The sequence below is a fragment of the Mustela erminea genome, chromosome 8 (genome assembly GCF_009829155.1).
Source record: "Mustela erminea isolate mMusErm1 chromosome 8, mMusErm1.Pri, whole genome shotgun sequence".
Lineage (NCBI taxonomy): Eukaryota > Metazoa > Chordata > Mammalia > Carnivora > Mustelidae > Mustela > Mustela erminea.
In genome coordinates this window covers 64,076,810-64,099,966 of record NC_045621.1, presented here as the reverse complement: position 1 = coordinate 64,099,966, position 23,157 = coordinate 64,076,810, and the positions used below count along the sequence as shown (strand labels likewise).

General features: G+C 41.1%; 1 protein-coding gene across 3 annotated transcripts in view; it reads left to right on the top strand.

The window, feature by feature from the left end:
* STK39 (serine/threonine kinase 39) overlaps positions 1–23,157 on the top strand; it is a 304,821-nt gene that overhangs the window by 181,666 nt on the left and 99,998 nt on the right. For all 3 annotated transcript variants that reach the window (XM_032355850.1, XM_032355849.1, XM_032355851.1), the window contains 2 exons: positions 3–65; positions 1,830–1,897. In XM_032355850.1, the coding sequence (XP_032211741.1) occupies positions 3–65; positions 1,830–1,897 (131 nt within the window). The remainder of the gene's footprint in view (positions 1–2; positions 66–1,829; positions 1,898–23,157) is intronic.

Below are 23,157 nucleotides of genomic sequence, written 5' to 3'. Positions count from 1 at the left end.
AGATGGCGGTGAATGCCAGCAGTATACCCGAGCAGATACAGTCCCTCTCAGTGCAGGACTCTCAGGTATGTTTCTCCACCAGTGATTTATGTTTGAGATGATTTGTAGACCTAGTTTTAGAAAAAAAAAAACACACACACACAAAAACACAACATTTTCGGGAGATAGACAGTTTTTAGGGCAGTCCATCAAAATCGGGAGCTTGTAAACTCTCTTTTTTTAAATAGGTATGGAGAAAAGAGTACTGTTACTCTTGACCATGATTTTCAGGACTTCCAACCTTTAAATGATAGGTTCAAGAGCAAGGATTGATTACCACACTGCTTCTGAAATTGTGGGTACTGTGTGAAATAAGAAAAGGAAAGAGAATGACTCCCCATTCTGTTAGATGCTCGCCACAAAACTGTAGAGTTAATTGATAGTTTTTCCTTTTTGGTTCTCAGTTGGATTTCTACAACCTGTTTTCATAATTCTTTTATCATGGAAGTTTATGGGCCAATTTATCTCTACAAGTTGCCTTGTAAAAATAAAAGTCCAGGGACTGTGGAATGCATCTATATTAAAAGTTACATGATGGAAAATATGAGCCATGAGTCAGGTTGGGTGCTGAGCAACACAGGGGAGGTACATGGTCATAGGAAAAGGGTTCAGGCCCCCATTCTGGTTTTGCTATATAATTAATAGGCAAGCCCTTTTGCTCTCAAAATCCTCATACTATCAAGCACCACCAGCCTTGGTATCACAACTTTTCCCCCCCAGATCTCCATATCCATCGATAAATTCATTTTCATTCTACCTGATATATGTTTTCTGAAAGAGGCTGTAAACCGAGGAGAGAGTGATAGGATTTTATGGTTGCAGGAAGCCTGTTTGAGGTCAGACTTCTAGTCCTTGGCCCTTATTTTATAGCTGAGGAAGCACAGACTTGCAGAGGTTAAGTGGCTCACGCAAGATTATAGAACTGGTTAGAGGCAGAGCTGAGATTCAGTTTAGGTCCTTTTCTCTGCATCAGGCAACTTAGTAAAACAACTTGAGATAAATCGTGAGGACTGGTTCAATGACAAAAGGCAAGTCAGGAGTAATAATTTGTCCAAAGGCGAATAGAATAAGGGAACCAGGAAAGGGGATTAGGATAACGAGTGTTATATAACACATTGTAGTTGTCTAAGTCATCTTCATATATATTATTTGTTCTTCCAGCAAACTTTGGACACTGGTATTATCCCCATTTTGTAAGTGGGAAATAGGTTTGGAGAATGACTTGCTCAGGTTGCACATCTGGTCAGTGGCAAAGCCAAGTCTTGACCCGAAATCTCTTTTTCGACTACAGCAGGAAGGTCTACTCATGTCCAGGGTTCTGTAGGGGTAGGGAGGGGAGGTGGAGGAGAGGGATTTGTGGTTGATGCTGCGTATTTAAAGAACTAGGTTATAGGTGAGAAAGGCAGGGAAGATCCCTGCCGGATCCCACTTTCCTCTGCCTCCTGATGTTTAAGGTGCCAGCCTTTGTGCATCACCAAATCCCAGTGGGTCCAGACAATGGCTGAGCTTGTGGGATGCTGCTTTAAGATGGCTGACCCTTCTTCTTTGGACTTACTCATACCATCCTTGTTCATAGGACCCACCCTACAGCCAGGGTTTTCTATTGAAAACAATTTGGCAGGGATGGGAATTAGGCATCATTCCAACCTTCACATAGAGCTCGTTATGTGGCCAAACAGGACCTGCTGTGTGTAAAGACCTAGTCTGCAAATTTCCAGAAAGAAAGGGTGATGTGAGTCAAGGGATATTATGATTTTATTTATTTGTTTTTTGCGGTTTTGTTTTCCAAGGGCCTACCCAATGCCAGCGAAGACTATAGAGAAGCTTCTTGCGCTGTGAACCTCGTTTTAAGATTAAGGTAAATACTACCATTTAGTTTATATTGCTTTTCCTATAGTACAGTATTCTTCCCTCCTTCATTAAGTTTTCATATTAGCATAAAATAAGATTGTTAAGTTATTTTATTTCACCAAACAGCTAGTGTGTACGCTGTATGCCCGGACTAATTGCTCTTTTTCTAATTGCTTACTACAGAAGAATAAGAAAGAAAGCACCAGATGAGTGTGTCTGCAGGCTCAGTATACCCTTCATTAAGTTTTTTTTTTTTTTTTCCCCTTTGCCTTTCCTTTCCTGGGCTTTTTTCCCTTTTTGAAAAAAAAAATAAAACAAAAAAAAACTTTACAATGTAAGATCACAGTAAGAGATTTTTAATGAGTTTCTTTCACACTTCGGCAGTCAGTCTGACAGAAATAAACCATGCTTGTTCTACAAGTTGCCTGTTCAGAACATTTTTCAGTGGCAGGTTTGATCAGCTACTGTGGAGAAATGACAGATGTATTTTGAAAGAAGCCTCAGTCGTCTAGGAAATGGATACAAATGTGGGGCCCGACAGTGTCAACTTTGTGTCTAGTGAGTGAAGGTTCTTTCTGTTTCATGGATTTCTAAACCGTAAGGCCCATCTTCCTGAGTATTCTTTGTTAAGAAGATGGTGTCTGAAGACATACTCGCTTCCACGTAATTATAAACAGCTTCAGTCACCAGGTCAATCAGGATACTGCCACGTTTCTGAAGGTGCTTTTAAAATAAGTTACACATATGTTCTCCTTTGACAATTAAACAGATAAAACACATGGCTGATGGACCTTTTTCTGAGCCGTAGCTATAAAAAGCGGACTCATTTTCAAGGTTAGTTTCCAGCCATCTGAGTTAGTGTAGTCTGTCAGGGTAGATAGTCGTTGGCATAATCACCCCTCACTTCGGACAGTCATTTGCAATCTGCGGTGTGTTTTCACGTGCTCACTAGGGGAATGGCGCGGCAAGCTTTGGTGTGATTTAATTCAGAGAAGGTTCCTGGTCAAGAAGTGAAATGATTACAGAGACCATTTTCCTTATATTTGAAAGTAACCTTGATTATGGTTCATAATTATGCATATTTAGTAATCTCTGAAGAATGAAATAGCCCCTTCCTTTCTCGTTTGACTTTGGAACCAGATACTACTTTTGTTTATTTTTCATTTGTTCATATATTCTTTCCACCAATATTTGTGATAAAACCACTGGGCCGGTCTCTGAGTTTGCTTCTGAGATACAGTCATGAGTGAGACCGTGGTGGATAGTGTCCAGCCCACTTGAGTGCGCAGTGTTGGGCATGACCTTGAGTGTCCCACCATCCAGTCTCCTACTTGATGTATCCAGTAATTTTTTTCTTTTGTGGTGTGCTGGATATCTACCTCGCCTCTGTGCGTACTGGAGTGAATCACTCCTGTGATAACAAAATGCTGTTTTTTTGGTTTGCCTTCTTCCTTGAGATCCAACTGATCTTCCTGTTCTGGGTTCCAGTTCTGACCCTTAGAGCAGATACCAGGTTGTCTGGATTACACTCTTCGGAGAGTGTTTTAAAACATGTACATATTCCTGAGCCTTACCTCCAGAGACTGTTTTGCTGTAGGTCTTAGAACGATACAGAAGTACATCCTCTTGTCTTTCTGAGAGCCATTTGTATTTTTATGGGTTCCTTCTTCCTAGGAAAAACAGCACAAGTAGCCTTGCTTCTCATCCTCTGGTTCTGTATCCTAATGATCTTAGCTGTTCACCTTTATTGACAGCTAGTAGGCACTTACCTTTGTTACCTTGTTCCTCATGGGCCTGGGTGGTTCCCTGGGTTTGCGGCACAGATCTTTGGTCCTACATATCTCCTACCTTCAGAAAAGCTCAGAAACCATGTGTAGTGTCCCATCTATCTGTACACACATGCATACACGAACATGCTCTGTATTTTGAAAATCACAAGGAATATTAATATATTAAAGAGTTTAAGATGTTCTGCAAGGAAGAAATGTACGTTGGTTTACTCTAAAAACCCACTTGGCCTCAGAACTCTCTTCATGGAATCGTTTTCCAGTTTTATGTTGTAGCCCCCATATTTAAATGCAGGCCTCCAGATGTGGCCTTGGCAGGCTGGAATACAATAGTGAGATTCTGTGATTTTTCTTTTTCCTTTTCTGTTTACACTCTGTATTTCTCCTAAATCAGCCTAAATGTCCACTGCCTTTTGAAATAGCCATGCACCTTGGTGACCGATCTAGCATGACCTAACAGGCAAACAAGGCCTCTGACTTCATTATTTCCACCTGAAGGGCTATCAAGCCTAATTTGAACTGCAGCTTGTGTTTTAAAACTCATTCCGTATGTCTTAACATTTGTCACTGTAAGAGTGAACCTGTTGGTTTTGACCCATTGCTTGCCTCCTCCCCCGCACCAGTCCATATTTCACTCGTGATTGTCAGTGCGGCATATTAGTTATCATGTTTGGACATATGTCAGTTGTCCATCTGATGAGCCTGTCTTTTACGTCTTTATCTACAACACTGATTTAACGTGTTCAGCAGTTCAAATAGAACAGAGACTTCTGGCCTCTGTTCAAAACCAATCACTTTCTGCATGGATTTTAATAATCAGTATTTTTTGGTATGGTGGCTCAACCAGAAACAAATCCTATTGACTTTACTGCTTTTTGATGGACATTTAGCTAACTACTCAGAGGGGTATCATAAAAGGATCCATTAAAAATGTTACTGAAATGGACAAATCAATCATTTTTTTTTCCCTGACTCTAACCGCCTAGAAACACTTCCAAAAAATAGAAATTAATTTTAATATTACTTTTGGTGAATATATGTTCATGCCTAATTGTGAAAATATCTTTTTTCCTTAAATGTTTTCAAGGTACTCATTTAAACCAGTTTTTTTCATATTTGAGAACTCAGGAATCTCTCCAAATACATAGTTGGTTTCCTCTAATGGCAATACTTGTACTTTGAGAATTATCCTTTTAAAATTTAAAACTAAACGTTAAATGCTGTTACATTTTTGGGGCCTGACATAACCTGTGCTGACATAAATGTAAGCAGCATATGTATTCATTCTCTCTGGAAATATTTATTGAGCACTTGCTACATGCATGGTGCCGTTCTGGCTGCTGTGAGGCAACAATGGAAAAAAACAAAGGACGAATTTAAATTTCTTACCTTCTAGGAAGGCTTTCTAGAGGCCGGGAGAGGAAATACTCAGATATTCATATGACTTACATGAAAAATCATGTTCTCTAAAGGAAAATCTGTATCAGGAGCATAGGAAGTACAGGGGTGCTATTCTGTATTAAAGAAGGCATTGTAGATTTCTACTGTTGTGTAATAAGTTAGTGCAGATTTCAGGGCTCATAACAAAAGCCATTTATTCGCTCTGTTTCTGTAGGTCAGAAGTCTGGGCCCGGCTTAGATTGGCTCTCTGCTGTGTCTCACACCAGTGCAATTAAGGCCTGCTCATCTGGAGCTTGTGGTCTTCTTCCAGCTAATTTGAGTGTTGGCAGAAGTCAGTGCCTGGCAGATGTGGACTGAGGTCTTTGGTGCCTACAGGCCACTGTCCACACACGCAGTTCACAATAGGGCTTTGCCTTTTTTTCAAGGGTAGGGAAAGGTTTCTCACTGGAGTAAGCCAGTTCCATCTACATTAATCTCTCTTTTTATTAAGTCAAAGTCAACTGCTTTGGAACTTTAATTATACCCACAAAATCCCTTTACCTTTGCTGTATCAAGTAACCTAATCTCGGGAGTGACAACCCATCATCTTTAAAGGTCTCGCTCACACCCGGGGAAGAGGATCATGCAGAGCTTGTATACCAGAGAACAGCGGTATTGGAGGCATCCTAGAATTCTGCCTGCCACAAAGGGGATCTCTAAATAAAGTAGTCTTTGAGCAGACACCTGACAGATGTGAAGAATCAAGCCATGAGATTGTTTGCAGCAAGAGAGTTCCAGGCAGAGCAAACAATGATTGCAAAGATTCTGAGCTGGAAGCATGTTTGAAGCAATTATAAAAACAGCCAGGGAAACAGTGTGACCAAAGGGGTAGCAGACCAGGTCAGAGAGTTAGCAGGGGCTGAATCCTTTAGGGCTGTGTAGCCTGTGGTGAGGACTTTGGGCTTCACTGTTAGTAGGTGGGAAACCATTGGAAATTTGTGAGCATAGCTGAGTTACATTTTCAAAACACTGTGATTGACTTAGGGAGCATACACCATCCAGGAACCATTTAAGGTGGAAGCTCAGAGCCCTTTGCCAGGCAGTTACAGCCAGGCAGAGAGCTATGATGTGATGGACCAGGCCAGGGAATAATGGAGGTGACATGTAATTACTGAATTCTGGGGATGCCTGGGTGGCTCAGTCGGTTAAGGCACTGCCTTCCGCTCAGGTCGCGATCCCAGTGTCCTGGGATAGGGTCCCGCATCAGGCTCCTTGCTTGGCAGGGAGCCTGCTTCTCTCTCTACCTCTGCCTGCTTGTGCACTCTCTTTCTCTCTCAATCTGACAAATAAATAAATAAATAAATAAATAAATAAAATCTTTTAAAAGAAATAAATCATTATTGAATTCTGGACAGAGAAGAGAACTCAAAGATTACTTAAGATCTGGGCCTGAAAATGTGGATGAATTGAGAGGTCCAGGTTTGGGTGGAATCGAGAATTCAGTGCCAGAAGTGGTGAGCTTGGGTTATCTCGTGGACGTGTGTGTAACGTCAAGCAGGCTTTCGGGTGCACCCGTGTAGATTTCACAGGAGATCCAGTTCTGGGCTAGAGGTATTAATTTGAGAACTGTTGGCGCATATGGTATTTAAAGCTGTGAAATTAAATGAAATCACCTAGGAGTGAGTGAAGACAAGTCATCTGGCGCACTCTCAGGTGGTACATGGATGCAGAGTGATCAATGGATCGGTGAGGAGAGGCCGGTGAGGAGAGGCTGGTGAGGTAGAGGAGAGAATGGCGGTCCGGTAAACCAAACAGAGGAAGTGTCTCAGGAAAGGAGGAGTAAAAAGCTGCAGCCATTGCTGTTAATCAAGACAGTGGGAACTTAGAACTCACACTGTATTTAGCAAAATTCAGCACATTCTTGACCATGGCAAGAGTTGTTTTGGTGGAGTGCTGGGGACAGAATCCTGACTGAACTGGGTTCGGGACAGAGTGGCAAGAGCGAACACGAGATAGCAAGAACAGATTACTTGTTAGTACAGATAACGTAACAGAAAGTACTCTCCAGGGTGGCGGAGGGATGGGGAGATAGCCCAGTGAAAATATAGGGTGAAGGGAATCCTTTCTAGTATATGTGCTGCCGAAGCGAGCACAAGGGAATCCTTTCTAAAAAGGTGTTGTGTGTAAGTTAATGGGAAGGAAACCTGGAATGAGGGAGGGGATATGGTAAGACTGCTGTCCTCAGGTGGGTCGGACGGGATGACACCCAGGCATACACGCAGGTGCCAGCCTTGCTCAGAAGGATGCAGAGGGTCCCCCATTGGACAGGGCAGCCACCATGATGGAAGGGCGGGCAGGCTGACGTGCAAGGACATTGATGGGTTTGGATATGGGAAGGCAGAAGTCCTCTTTTGGTGTTTATATTTCCTCATAAAATAAGGACTGTGATCTGTTGAATGTGAGGAAGGGAAAGATATTTGAGGTTTGAGAGGTGGAGGAAATTGTGTAGGGAAGCTGGAGAGTAAATTTACCAGGGAAATGTGGTGAGATGAGCAGGTTGTCCCAGTGATCCCCTGAGGCTAGTGATTGTGGTTATAAAGTGGAGCTGGTAGCTTGATCCCTGAAATGGACTTATCTTGATGTCCCTTGATGTCCCATATAAGTGTGCGTGCATGTGTGTGATTGTAATTGACACAGAAACACAATGCTTAAAAACATTCTTAGAGGAGTCTATGAACACACCTATAAGAGGAGTCTGTGAATTACTGTTTAAATCATAAACAAATGTGGCCCATGGACTTGTCCTCTATGATCTCCTGTGTACAAGGTGGCCGTCACCTACCCTCCTCTTTCACCACAGCCCTGCCTCGCAGGTCCAGCTTCCTCCTCTTAGAAACCTCCAAAGTTCCACGTTGCTCAGGAATCAGCCTGGACATCCAGGGCTGGTCCCCGCCATACGATTTCTTCATTCCCCATTCCCTGTTTGAAATTGACTCGAGATCATTTGTTCCCTCTCTGGGCCCAGATAAACTACCTCTTAAACCAGCCTGTGTGAGAGGAAGCTGGAAGGTTGTTTTGGCCAGTGTTTATCAGGTGAGAGAATCCTTGCCTTCCTCTCTTGTACCCGTCTCATTCCTTCCACACCAAGACTCTGATATATGCATATGTAAATGAACACACAAGCACACAAACAGACCCTCGCTCTGTCTTCGGGAGCCACTGATCTAGCCAGTGCGTGGCTACTGTGTTAGCAAATAGTGTGCTTATCCTTACTCACTGTGGCCATGTGGGCATGAGGTTTACGTGTCTTGTGCCCCACTGGCTAGTGGGGAGAGACTTGAGTTTAAGCAGGTGTTTCCTCAGTCCTTTACTAATGCTGTACGGGTAGCCGCCCGCTTACCTCTTGGAAAAGGTCATCCTGACTTTCTTTTTGACATAGCATTTTATAGACCTACCTGCTAAGACTCTGGCTTCCTTCTCCCTCTTCCCACCTCCAGCCCCAAAAGGCCAGCTAAGCCTCCCCTTCATCCTGTAAGTAGGAAACTGGGAGATATTTTACTTCTCAAGATGTCACATTCTATAAGAAAAGACAAATACAGGTGGTTACAATCATGTATTTGTTTCTCCGTTCATTTCTGGTGGCTGTGGACAAAAGACTGAAGAGGCAAAAGCTTATTTGTTCCTTGAAAAAATACACTGTTGACCTTGTTCTTAAAACTGACCTACTAAATACAAGGGCTGGAGAAAAAGGGTGAAACCTTAGTTCTCAATGTTAAATGCTGGAGATAGTTAAAAAAACAGATTTTTCTTTTTCCTTTTGAGTACTTTTATGCAAAGGTTTTCTTGCCAATTGTATATATGGTAATGTCATCTGTGTTACAAAAAAAACTTGAGTATCAAGGTACAGCATAAGGAAATCCTCTTAAAGACATCTCAGAGAAAGATGTTAAGTGGGCCATCTCATAATTCATATACTGTCAATAGATGGTACTATCATTTCTAATTTCAGTTGAACATTGTACAAATATTTTGCCTTTTGTAGATTTTTCATAAAACGGAATAGTCATGTGTTTGACATAAAACATATGTTTCCAAGAACCAGGCTCAGCAATTTGGAAAAATGATAAACTTATCAGTTAAATTGTTAATTCCTTGGTGTAGATGCTGTTCATACTTTGACAGCTCAGCCCTATGGATTACAGTTAAAGTTTTGCTGAAGGCAGCTGTGACACTTGCCGTACATAGACACTGTGGAATGGGATAGTCCACCAATGCACCCATAATGAATTTACCTTGTTATTAGGTAGAAATGTCATTACACCTTGATGGGCTAATTAAGACCCCAACAAAACTACTTTCCTGCTTGTAGGAAAAGGTGATCTCTAGAAAATGATTTTTATTTCAGTAAAAATCCTTTAGCATGACAGTATTGCCTAATGTGACTTACTATTTTCGTTTCTCTATTAAAAGATGAACTTGAGCTACTGCTATAGACTTAGTAAACCATAATTTCATAAAGAAAGCTGAAGCTGATAAAAACAGTGTTGATCACCGTTTCAGCACCTATATGTCTGAATTCTAATTCCATGTTATCATCATTCTAGAGGAATTAGAATTCTTAAATGGTTCTTTAGCCTGTAAAATCAGGTTAATTGCATAGGTTTTACTAGTCAAGTGGTTGGGAGGCTTGATTAATTTTTCCCCAGAAGGTTAGACAATGTGGGTATGGTATTCAGTGTGGCAGTGCTTTCAGGTACACTCCCTCTTACCCCCAACAAACTGCCTATTTATGGCCTTCTTTGCTCAAGGCTTTGTTGAAAATCCAAAGCTGAATAAGACAGGGTTTCTGCACTCACAGAGCTTACCATGTGGACAGAGAGATCAGACCCCACTCAAATGACTCTAACACAAGGTAGAAAGTGATAAAGGCAATAAGACAGATGAAAAGATGAGCTATGGGCAGTTAAAGGAAGGCGAGACGACTTTTGTCTGAATGTTATCTTTGGTTTACTTGTTCCCGTGGTTACCAGTGTTTGTTTTTTAGCATCCATATTTTGAGAAGAGTAATAGTTAGGTTGAATCCAGGGGTAATGTCAGGCTGTGGTCTTCCGAAAGGGCCTTATCAGACTTAAGTTATTTCTGCCAAGACCACGTTGGTGGTTTAGCGGAGTGGTATGAATTAATTCGTGGGCACCAAGTTATTTGCTGTTTAATAGTAAAAATATTTTGACATTACTTACTTTTTTGGAATGTTCTCTTTTGGTAAATTCCTTTCCTCTGAAAATTGGAGTCATTGTCACACATCTTGGCTTTATCGTCAGTGAGATCGTTCAGAAAGATGAAGATCCTACTATGTGCCGGGCACTGGGATAAGCGCTGTTTGTGCTTTGTCTTCTTTATCGTCATAAAACCTCCACGACATCAATCCTGTTGTGACTGACCTTTCACAGACGAAAAGATTAAGGTGCAGAGTCATGGGGGTGATTTGTCTAATACTACACAGTGCAGAAGCAGTAGACTGGACCTTGAACTTAGGACTTTTCAACACAGTCTGTGCTCTTCCCCACTTGACGCCATGGCCAGGCTCTATTCAGTTCCATTTTGAGTGCACTTAGGATGGTTGCATTCACCTGTCTTCTTACTAAGACGTCATGTAAATATTTTTCTTTAAAGATTTGTTTCAGAGATAGCAAGTAAGCCAGCGTGGAGAGGGGTAAAGTGAGAAAGAAGCTTAAGCAAACTCCTTGCCGAGCTCAGAGCCCAAGGCAGAACTTGATCTCCTAACCCTGAGATCATGACCTGAATTGAAACCAAGAGTCAGATACTTAATTGACTGCACCACCCAAGGGCCCCTCATGGAAATATTTTTTTTTAACAATGTTTCCTAATAAGCTCATCAATTAATATTGTGACAGGCATACCTGAAGATATTTTAGAGATGATGCAAATAGCAATTTTGTAATTTTATTTTATTTTGTTTTTTTTGTAAAGATCTTATTTATTTGTTTGACAGAGAGAGATCACAAGTAGGCTGAGAGGGAGGCAGAGAGAGTGGGGGAAGCAGGCTCCCTGCTGAGCAGAAAGCCTGATGTGGGGCTCGATCCCAGGACCCTGAGATCATGAGCCAAAGGCAAAGGCTTAACCCGCTGAGCTACCCGGGCTCCCCTCAATTTTGTAATTTTAAAAGGACTGTCACATTATATGCCTGATTTCATTTTTCCTTTTGTCCGGTGTTTGCTGCCCACAGATGAAGAAGAGAGATGGGAGATATTAAGTAACTTTTCTGTGGTCCCAGAGCCAGGACAGGCTGGAGACTGGGTCTTCTGGTGTTCCTCCAGTGGTACTGATAGGGAGTTGGTGTAAGGGGATGTGGCGTGGTGTAGGATATAAGCCTTTTGTACATACAACATCCTTCTACTGGTAACCATACTCAAGGAAGGAAGATTTACATGAAGAAAAATTTGGTAATGACATCAAAATAGAAGAATTAAAAACCAATCATGGTGAGATATTCACAGTCTTACTACTCAGGGATACATCATTATTAACTTCTCTATGAATATTCTGGTCTTTTTTCCTCCACTTACATTAATGTAGATTTAAAATAGTTCTACAATAACATCTTCAAAATTTAATTTCTCGTAACACAGTGTTTTATAATCTGCTTTATTTGGTAATGTCTTTGTTATCTTTTTTGTGTCAATGAAGATAGATCTACAGAATCATTTTAAGTGACTGCCTTATATTTTGAATGATTGTGCCAAAACCTATTACTTAAAATGTATTTATAGAGTTCCCAGTTTTTCGGTATGGCAGCATATAAAAACTTCTATGTGCAAAAATGATGTTTGAAAACTGCCCAGTAGAAAAGGTCTCTTCCAGCATTGAATTTTGACTTTGGCGTTGTATACCCTCAGACATGGAGAAACCTGGAGATACATAACCGAGTAAGCCTGGTATCCAAGCCCATGGGGATTGGAGGGGCTGGTTGTGGCTCTGGGTTCAGCAGAGGATGTCTCTGTCTATGTAACTGCCAACACTGCTCTCTCACTCTGTAAGGGCTGAGTTCTTAGGGTAGGTTTTTAACTAAGTTATTGTACCGAGAAAGCCACACAGATGAATGATTCCTGAGTATAACGTGCTCACCAAACACAGCTATTGGCTCCCATTTTGCAGTTGTTCTTTTGGGTTCTTTCTCCTAGTGGATATTCTTTAAGAAATGCTCTCTTGACTGTTGGCTATGAGCACCCTAGGGTTAGAGAGAGTGACATCTGTGGGACATAACAGCTGGAGGAGATGAAAGATTGCCCTTATGCTTTCAGAGCCTTACACAATGTCCAGCAAGTGATAGGCCCTTAATGAATGTGTGTCACACAAGTGCCAGCTGAGTAATTCTTAACTAAAGTGGGTCGCAGGGTCTCAGGTGAGCCTGGGTAATTCAGCAGGGTAAGCATCTGCCTTTGGCTCAGGTTATGATCCCAGGGTCCTGGGATCAAGCCCCACATATGGCACCCTACACAGAGGGGAGTCTACTTCTCTCTCTTCCCACTCTTGCTCTATCTGTCTCTCTGAGACAAAATCTTAAAAAAAATAAAAAAACAAAATAAAGATGGATCTCACAAACTTTTAATATCAAGATGCTTCATTAAGTCTTTATTTTTCAACTCTGTATTTTTGATGGTATAGTGGAAATGGGTACAAAAAAATACTTCTTTACTAGGTTTTCTCTATAAAAGTTCCCAAGCAAGGTGATACTTTGAATATGATCTCCATATTTTATTTTCAAAAATATATGTGGGCTCCATGCTGTCAGAACTGCGGGGCAGTGTCTGTGGCAGAAGAAGCCCTGCTGGGCGAGGACCCTGATAGGAGTGAGCACTGCCCTTCCTGTACCCCCAATTTGGATTACTTCAGGCATTGCCCCCGGCATCAGTGGGCTGTCCCTGCCAAGGCTCACTGTGTGAGTTTTGAAGTATCTATGTGAAACGCTGCTTCTTCCAGACCCGTCTCTAGTAGAACATTCCCGTGGTTAAAAAACAAACAAACAAAAAAACAAAACACAAAAGTCTTCCTGGCCCCTCCAGACAGCCTAAAGGTAGAAGCTGCGTGAATCTGTGGAACTTACCCACAACTATACCTCTGGGGCGGGGTGTTTTCAGGGAAGCTCTCCTCTAACCTCAGAGAACTGCAGTAAATTGTGCCATGTCCCATTGCTGTCTGCGCCAGGAGTAGGACCCCACTTGCAACCTGCAGGGCGGGGCCGGGGCGGGGGGGGTGGTTGTGGATGGGGGGGGTGCTTCCTTCCTCTCCTCTCTCTCCTCATAAGTTCCTCAGTGCTCTGACCAGCAGTCCACCCCCCTTGCTGGGCCAATTCCTTGGTCACATTTCGGGAACTTTCACATCTTCCCTGAACTCTTGCTTCTTTCTCCTGAGCTTTTTAATGTCATTGAACAGATAGGCAAGGAGAGAAAATGTCTCAAATGTATCGGGTACCTTAAAAAGCTTTGGTGGCATTTAAGTCAACGTTAATTACCTGATACCCTGGCTGAAATTTTAACAAATGCCTTAGTATTTTAAGTTATCCTTTCTGTCACTATGCAGAGGCTGTCTCCCTTATCCTTTTTTATATTCCACCTTTCCTAGCCGCTGATGAGGTAACCTGCTGCTCTTCGCATTCTAAAAATTCTCCTCTCCCGTGTTCTCAGGGAAGGTTGTCTCTGAGGACGTGTCCTCTTGATCAGAGCTGAATAATTCTGCGGGCTGTTTGCAAAGTTATTTCAGGTCCCGGTTCCCATATCCCTGGAGATATAATGAGTGGTAAGATTTCTTCCTGGAAATGTTGGGTCTTGGAAAAGTAACAAGCATATTTCGGTTTGGGAGCTTTCTTCATATTAACTTTTCTTTCCCCATCGAAACTAGACTCCTAGAATATACTGTCAACTTTATTTTGCAGTTCCCAGAGTGGAGGAAAACTTTGTTCTCCTTGGTTAAATTTATACAGTTGCTAACTGGTGGTCTAGTGAGAAATCTGTGCTGCCCAGTGGATGTCATTGGCTGGTCTTTGTGTCCGTTATCTACTGCTGCTGTAACAAAGTACCACAAACTTCGTGGTCGAAATGAGCACCCATTTATGATTTTATAGTACGGGAAGTGAGTGGTCTAACACAGGTCTCAGCTTAAAATCAAGGTATCTTCAGGGCCGTGTGTCTTTCTGGTGGCTCGAGAGGAGAGTATTTTTTTGGCTTTTTTAAGAATTTATTTTCTTTAAGGGCAATTTTAGGTTCACAGGAAGATTAGGAGGAAGATACAGAAGTTCCCTTTACCTCCTGACCCCATGTACACATCACCTCCTCCATTTTCAACATCCTCCAACAGAGCGTCACATTTGTGACCATCTGCTAGCTTGCGTCGACACATCCTTATCACCCCAAATCCATAGTTTATATCGTGCTTCACTTTGGGGGCTCTACATTCCATGGGGATGAACAGATTTATAATGACAGGAAACCATTATGACTCTTGGTTTTGGCTCTGGTTGTGATCTCAGTGTTGTGAGATCAAACCCCCAGGTCTGGCTTTGCACTCAGCACAGAGTATTTTCCCTACCCTAAAATCTTCTGGGCTCTGCCTGTCTCCCTCCTACACCTCTGTCAGCACCTGATCTCTTTACTGTCTCCCTAGTTTTGCTCTTCCCGGAATGTCCTGTGTTTGGAATCATGCAAGACCTAGCCTTTTCAGATTGGATTTATTTTAGCTATGGATAATACACATTGCTTATTGCTCTGTGTTCCACACACATTGTTTGTTTCCCCATTCACCTACTGAAGGATTACTTGGTCGCTTTCAAGTTTGCAATTGTGAATAATGCTGTTGTAAATGTCCATGTGTGGGGCTTTGTATAGACCTAAGTTTTCAGTTCTTTTGGATGATACCAAGAAGTGTAATTACTGGAATACATGGTAAAAGTAGGTTTAGTTTTATTTTTTTTAAATGCCCTATTTTTAATTTTTTTTAAGGAGGGCATGTATTGCATGGAGCAATACATGAGTGTGGTGCATGAACAATGAATCTTAGAACACTGAAAAAAAAAAACGCCAAACTGCTTTCCAAAGTGGCTGTATCATCATGCATTCCCACCAACAATGAATGAGAGTACCTCTTGCCCTACATCCTCACCAGCATTTTGGCCATCCTAATAGGTGTATGGTGGTATCTTGTTTTAGTTTTCATTGCCCTCATGGCATTTGTGTGGGTCATCTTTTCATATGCTATTTGCTATCAGTATATCTTCTTTGGTGAGGTTTCTGTTACAGTCTTTGGCCCATTTTTCTTTTTCTTTTTTTTTTTTTACTGTTGAGTTTCAAGAATTCTTTGTATATTTTGGACAATGATCCTTTATCAGTTATGTCTTGTGCAAATGTTTCATTCTCTTGACTCTGTCTTCACAGAGCAGAAGTTTTTGAATAAAGTCTAGCTTATCAATTGTTTGTTTCATGAATTGTGCTTTTGCTGTTATATCTAAAAAGGCATCATTGTACCCAAGATATCTGTTTTTTCTTTTAGGAATTTTATAGTTTTGCATTTTGCATTTAGATTTGTGACCCATTTTGAATTAATTTTTGGGATGGATTTAAGGTCTAGGTCTAGATTCACTGTTTTTTTGTTGTTTTTGTTTTTTGTTTTTTTGCATATGGATATCTATTTGTCCCAGCACCATTTGTTGAAAAGATCTTTGCTCTATTCTGTTGTCTTTGCTCCTTTGTCAAATGTTAATTGACCATATTTATAGAGTATATTTCTGGAATCTCTATTCTGTTCCATTAGTCTGTTTTTCTATTCTTGCATGACTACCACAATGTCTCGATTACTATGGTTGGTTGGTTGGTTTGTTTGTTTTTAATTTGAGAGAGTTGGGGTGAGGGCAGAAGGAAAGAGAGTGTTAAGCAGACTCCATGCTGATCAGGGAGCCCAATGCTGGGCTCAGTCTCACAACCCTGAGATCATGACCTGAGCCCAAACCATGCTTAACCAACTGTGCCAACCAGGCATCCCTTGATTACTGTGGTTTTATAGGAAATCTTGAAGCTGGGTAGTGTCAGGCCCTCAACATTTTTTTTGTGTTGGCTCACTGTGTGTCCCTCAATTTTGTGTTGGCTATTCTGGGTCTTTTGCCTCCATATAAATTTTAGAATCTGTTTGCAGATATCTACAAAATAACTTGTTGGGGATTCGATTAGGATTACAGATCAAGATGGGCAGAACTGACATATTGAAAATACTGAGTCGTCATATCCATGAACATTGGATATCTTTCATTTACTTAGTTCCTTTTTGATTTTTGCTATCAAAGTTTTGTAGTTTTCCTCACATGGATCTTGCACATATTTTGTTAGATTTATACCTGAGTATTCTGGAGGTGCTAATGTAAATGGTATTGTTTTTAATGTCCAGTTCTATCTCATTGCTGGTATATGGAAAAGCAATTGACTTTTGTATATTGACCTTGTATCTCATAACTTTGCTATAATTATTTATTCATTGTGTATTCTTTTGGATTTTCTATATAGGTGATCATGTCATCTGTGAAGAAAAAGGTTTTTTTTTAAGACAAAGTTTCATTCCTCTTCAACCTGTGTATCTTTTATTTCCTTTTCTCATTAAATTTACTAGCACTCCCAGTATACTGTTGAAAAGAAGTGGTGAGAAGGGACACCCTTGCCTTATACCTGATCTTAGTGAGAAAGCTTTGAGGTTCTCACCATTAGGTATGATTTAGCTTTAGATTCTTCATAGTATTCTTGATCAAGTTCAGAAAGTTCCTCTCTATTCCCAGTTTATTGAGAGTTTTTATCATGAATGGGTGCTGGATTTTGTCAAGTGATTTTTCTACATCTATTGATTGGATCATGTGATTTTTCTTTTTAGCTTCTTGATTTGATTAATTATATTAATTGATTTTCAAATATTTGAATTAACCTTGCATACCCAAGATAAATCCCACTTGGTCATATCTCATAATTATTTTTGTAAATTGTTGGGTTTACTTTGCTAATATTTTGTTGAGAATTTTTGCTTCTTTGTTGTAAATAAGAGATATTGGTAGGTGATTTCCTGGTAATGTCTTTGATTTTGGTCTTAACGATAATGCTGGTCTTATAAAATGAGTTAGTAGGTGATCCATTAGCTTCTATCCACTAAAAGAGGTTGTAGAGAATTGATGTAATTTCTTCCTTGAATGTTTGGTAGAATTTATCAGTGATCTCCAGGACTGGTACTTTCTGTTAAGGAAGGTAATTAATTACTTATTCAACTTCTTTAAAATATATAAGCCTATTCAGATTGCTGTTTTTTCTTGTGTAAGTTTTGCCAGATTGCATCTTTCAGGGAATTGGTCCATCTCATCTAGGTTATTAAATTCATAGGCATAGAGTTTCCATGTTATTCTTAGGTTATCCTTTTAATGTCTGTGGGCTCTATAGTGATATCCCTTCTTTCATTTCTGATATCAGTAATTTATGTCCTCGTTGTTGTTTTTTTTTTTTTCCCTCAGTTAGCCTGACCAGAAGATTATTAATTTTGATCTTTTCAAACAACCTGGGTTTGGTTTTGTTGATTTTCTCTATTGATTTCCCGTTTTAAATTTCATGTCTGGTTCTGACATCTGCTCTCTTTCTCTTCGAATTATGGTTTTTGTTTTGTTTTGTTTTGTTTTTGCATTTTGGTATGCCTTAAAATTTTGTTCTTGAATGCAGACATGATGTACTGGGTAAAAGGAACTGCTCTAAATACACATTTAGTAATGTGGTTTGAGGTTGGGGGGAGGGGAATGTCTCCTATTCTGTGATTAGGTCTCAGTCTTTTAGTGAGTCTGCCTCTGGACTGTGAATTTAACAAGAGTTTGGGATTTTTTTCTTCTTAGGTGAGACAAGATGGCTAGAGCATGGCCTTGGCTATTCCCCTTTTCCCAGGTTAGTGAGGCTCTGATAACCCCAGCAGGTTAAGCTCTGGTTAACTAGTTTCCCCTAAGTGCTGGCTTTGTTGAAAAGAGCAGAATGCTCAGGTGCATTTCAAAATGACTCCCTCCACCTCTCCCTGCTGAAGGCTGAGGGGTTTTCTCTGTTATTTATTGTAGGAAACTGATTAAAGCTCCTGGAGCTCCCTAATCTTACAATATTGTGGGCCCTCTTTAGATTGTGTTCCCCGTGTATGTGTTTGTTTTTGTTTTTAAGATTTTTATTTGTTTATTTGAAAGAGAGAGTGAGCAAGAGAGAGAGCATGAACAGAGGGAAGGGGAGAGGCAGACTCCCTGCTGAACAGGGAGCCTAATGCGGGACTTGATCCCAGGACCCTGGGATCATGGCCCAAGCGGAAGGCAGTCACTTCACTGACTGAGCCACCCAGGCACCCCTTCCTTAGTGTTTTTAATTCTCATACTTGTCTACATGGAGCCTCTTGTGATTTGTCCATTTCAGTTAAGATTTTTCCTGCCCCAGCACTGGTTCTCACCCAGGGTTTCTACTCATGAGTCTCTGTTCCAGTAAGCCATGATTCTCTGTAGTTGCCTTCTTTAGTGTTGGGGGCAGTGTTTGCCCTGGGTCTTGTGCTATCCTACAGATCCAAGAAGTGCTGAGTTTTCAGCCTGTTTGGCTTTTTACTTGTTATGATGAAGTGGTGACTTCTAAGCTCATTGCATTGTGGAACTAGAAACTGAAAATGCTCCCTTGCCTTTTCCAGCTTCTAGAGCCTGGCCACATTGCTTCGCTTTTGGCCCCCATAGCCTGTGTGTAGAACTAGCAACTTTATAACCCTCTGACCTTGTCTCTGTCATTTCATGTCTTTCTCTGACCACAATGAGGAAGGTTCTCTACTTTTAAGTACCCATGTGATTGAGAATGGGCCCATTTGAATAATCCAGAATACTCTTACATTGGTCATGTAAACTAACATATACATGGCTTCCTGAGACGAGGGCGTGGGCATCGTTGGGTGGTGATTATTTTTTCTATTGCATTCTTGAATGGTGGTGATAGTAGAGGAAGATTTTAAGTGCCTTCCTTGAGCTCGTGGTGTATAATTTCTTTTCTTCTGTTATGCTTTCTTTCTGGTCCCATGCTTCTTAGTATCATAGGGCTTGATGCAGTGCCTGCCATATTACTAACATTTAGGATCCCCAGAAGTTGGGCAGTGAAATTCTCATGACCTTGGATGATTATTATGGGACACTTATTTGGTCCCTAGTATATAACACATATTACAAAGAGGATGTACATGTATACAAAACTTACTTTTTTTATCTTCTTAAATATCAGAGACAGTTATATGGAAATATGCAGTTACCTGTCTCATCCCTTTAGCTGTCAGGAGGGATTGTTTGATCATACAAGGTAATTTGTGAAGGTAAATCTTCCTACAGTATCCTTGAGGTTAAGGTCTGAATCCACAGTTCCCAAATAGGTCCTTCCTTTAGGATCTAACTCCCTGTTCTCTAGGGTATATGTGTAGAGTTTTTCTAACTCTTCACTATCGTAAACAGTATCACCCTATACATACCTGATTATTTCTCATGGAAGAGTATGAGCACAGACATAACTCAGAATAGTAGAGGACATAGTCATGGAATTGCAAGTTTTCCATCTGTGGCTGATGAGATAATTACATTATAGATAGCATTTACTGCCTGTTAACCATATGCAAAGCAATGTGTAAAATGTCCACTGCCTTATTTCCTTTGCTTCTAACAACACTGTGAAATAGATACAAATATTATTCTCATTCACAGGTTAAAAAAATCCAAGGCTCAGAAGGTCATTTACTGGCCTACAGTCACACTCCAGCTCAGTACCTAGGGAAGAATTCCAACTTCTGTTATTAGATCTGGCAGAAGTTGGAATTCTTCCTTAGGTACTGAGCGGGAGTGTGGGCACTCACTGAAACACTGCTCTGTGTAGCTTGCAATGAAAGAAAAGTCTGCAAACATACACTGGGAGAGACGAGGTTATGGATTTCATGGTACATAATTATATTGTATTCTGTAGGAAGTGGAAAGTAACAAAAACATTGGGGTGACAGGAGGAAACACAGGAAGAAAATTATCAGGACTCTTGCTCACTCAGACTTTGTTTTTCTTTCTGCCTTCATTCACATCACGATCCAACAGTAGCTGTGTTTTCTACATGTTAAGTGGTGCCTGGAGGGAATCCTCACCTTCTCCAGGTCACTGTCATCACTTCTGAGTCTTCTGTAGTGCTGGTTTCGCACCATTCCTCTATGTGCATCAGCTGACAGTTCAGAGAGTGTCTGGCAAGGACCTGATGGTTTGTTAGACACTCAGTGACCACCTGTTACCAGGACTGCCACTTGTCTTTCATTTTGCAAATGGGGATGAAAACCAGTTTCTCCATTGTTTGATGCATTAGGTCATTTGCTAGAGTTGACAGCAGTCAGTCTGGGGGCTGCTGTTGAGGGTGTTGCATGGGTAAAGGGAGCTCTGTGCCTGGGGCCTGGAGATGACCTCTTACAAGGGGCTGAGCCTGGCCCAATGCTTATGAAAGTTGATGAGAAAAACATTACCTTACCCGAACTTAAAAAGCAGAGGCTGAGCAAGAAATAGAATATACCCACTCTATTTTAGGGAACCATGGCAAAATAAAACCCATCATTTGATAAGGAATGATAAATTGGTTGAATGCAATTAACTAGAGATTATCTTCTGAGCTCCCAGCCTCTGGTCCATGTGGAAATCAGACTATCACACAAATAGGAAAACTACTCTTTTTTGAAATTTTTCAGAAAATAAAACCCTACATTCTCCTCTGGTAATCTGCTTGTCTCAGTGAGTCTCCCCAGTGAGGTAAGTGGTTATGTAACCATAATCTCCAAGAGAAATACGAGTTTTGGTGGAGTTTTTAATGAACTCAGATAGTGGAGAAGCTATAAAGCATATCTGGCCCGAAATAGTTATGTTAAGTCTCCTTCCAAATCTTTTGGCTCAGTTTTATTTGCTTCTGCCCTGAGTTAAAAAGCAAACGACTTTCTCTGACACAGGAAGGCCCTGGGTGTTGTTCTCTCACACCTAGAGCACGTTGTGGGTAGGTATCTTAGGATGATTCTCAATTCCGTAGGTGGAAAATTTGCCAGTGTGCCAGCCATTTGCTTTTGTTGTCTTCCTGGAGAAGCCCTGGGGATTTAACAAAATCAAACCCCACACATTTGTCTGGAGTTGGTTCTAGATTTTCTTGCAGTGGAGGTCAGGTCAGTGAAAAAGTTGTTGCAGTTTTTGTACTTTGATCCATTCTCTTTTTATGGCTTGATGGCACCATTATGCTCCCCTGAAAGAGAGAGCTTTCTCTGAGAATGTTCAGATGAAGAATTAGTCCTTTAACTGGCTTAAAAAGAATGTTTATTACCACAGCATGGGCTATACCATTTTAAACTCTCACATTGTAAATCACACCAAGGATCCTTGTCAGGTCGGCCTTTGGACTGCATTAGACTAACTGTTCTGTTGCAGGAAGTGTAGTGTTTGCTTAGAGTATTTTTAGCAAAATCCAAGTAGCTAAGATGAATCTTTTTTGTTTCTCAAAATATTCCATCTCCTTTAGCTCCTCTCTCCCAGAAGATCTAAAAGAAAATGAGAAACTGAAAAAGTCAGGGCCAGAAGATATTTAATAATCCTTCATTCATTCTTTTGTAATCAGTTTATTGAATAATCTATACTTTCTAGGCTAAAAAAATGAAAGTTTTATTTTTCTTTGGTCACCATATTTAAAGAGCTTTGTTGAGTCTTTCTTTCTCATCTTTTAATGGTATCCAGGGCATTAGGCCATAATTTTCCAGTCGGTTAGGATATTAAAAAGTCGAGTCTAGTCTAAACTTCAATCTTCAGTTCAATTTAGCCTTTATCCCCTTCTCCCCCCCGACTTGTCCCCTCTGGCTGAGGAGGGGGCCCAATCAGCACTTTCATCCTTTCCCATCCTCCCGTTCTGTACTACTCTCTCCTCACATACCAGCTGGCTGCCAGTGGCCTCTTAGGCAAGCGTGCAAAGGTAGGTCCCCTGGTGGGATCCTCTGAAGAGTTCTGAGCTACTTCACCCAGGGAAGTGGCGGGCAGTCTTCCAGGGTGGGTTAATGAAAGATGGCTTGATTTGGGCCACCTTCTATTTGGCTACTTTGACACGCCAAGCCACAAGTTTGTGTGCAGACTCTACAGCTGCTCCTTCTCTCCATTCTGCTTTTTTCCAGTTCTCTTTTCACTCAGGTAGGCAGGAGTAGGGCTAATTGAAAAATTTGTTCCCTAAGCAGATACCAACTTGGGGAGTGAGTTGCCAATCTTCCCTCCTCACAGTGCCTGTCCCATGATGTATCATGGGACTCTCTAGGAGACTCCTGGAGTAGACTTGGTAGTGGGAGTCCCAGCACACTCCCTGGACGGATAACTCATGACTGATGATCCTTTGTCGTTCTGCCCACCCAACCCCCAGATTTTATTTACATAGATTCAGGTTGAGGGGTCAAAGGTCATGGTTGAGGCTAACATAGCCATGTGGGCCAGTTATTATTAAGTGTTAGAATGGCTGATCTAGAATATGGGGTACCCCGTGCCTGTTTATTCTTAGCTGAGCATCCTCGGAACCAATTCTGGAGCAACAGGAAAAGATTCCCTCAGTAGTTCCAGATAGTCATTCATTACTGTGGGGAATGTCATGACACCTAACCTTTGCCTGAAGGATCATATTACATTTTAGTTTAAGGAACTAAAGATATAAATGTGGGAAATCTTAAATCACTGTCAGGCTGCATGTGATGAATTGCTCAAATATAATTGAGAAGAAGTGGTGTCATTTTTCACAGGTAAGTGTTCCCAGAGTAGCCCACCAAGTCTGCCTCTCTGAGGCAGGTGTTCTGAAGGCTTTGGGAGTGGGTGGGTCAGGAGGCCATTGAGCTCGGTTTCTTCCAGCTGTGCCATGCAGCTCCCAGCTGGACTCGACTGATAAGGAATTGGGGAAATGGAGGAAGAAATGTCAAAAGGTACCAGTGCAGTTTTAGGACTAACTTGATTTTTTTTTTTTTTTAACACCGCACTGAATTTTGAAATATCATG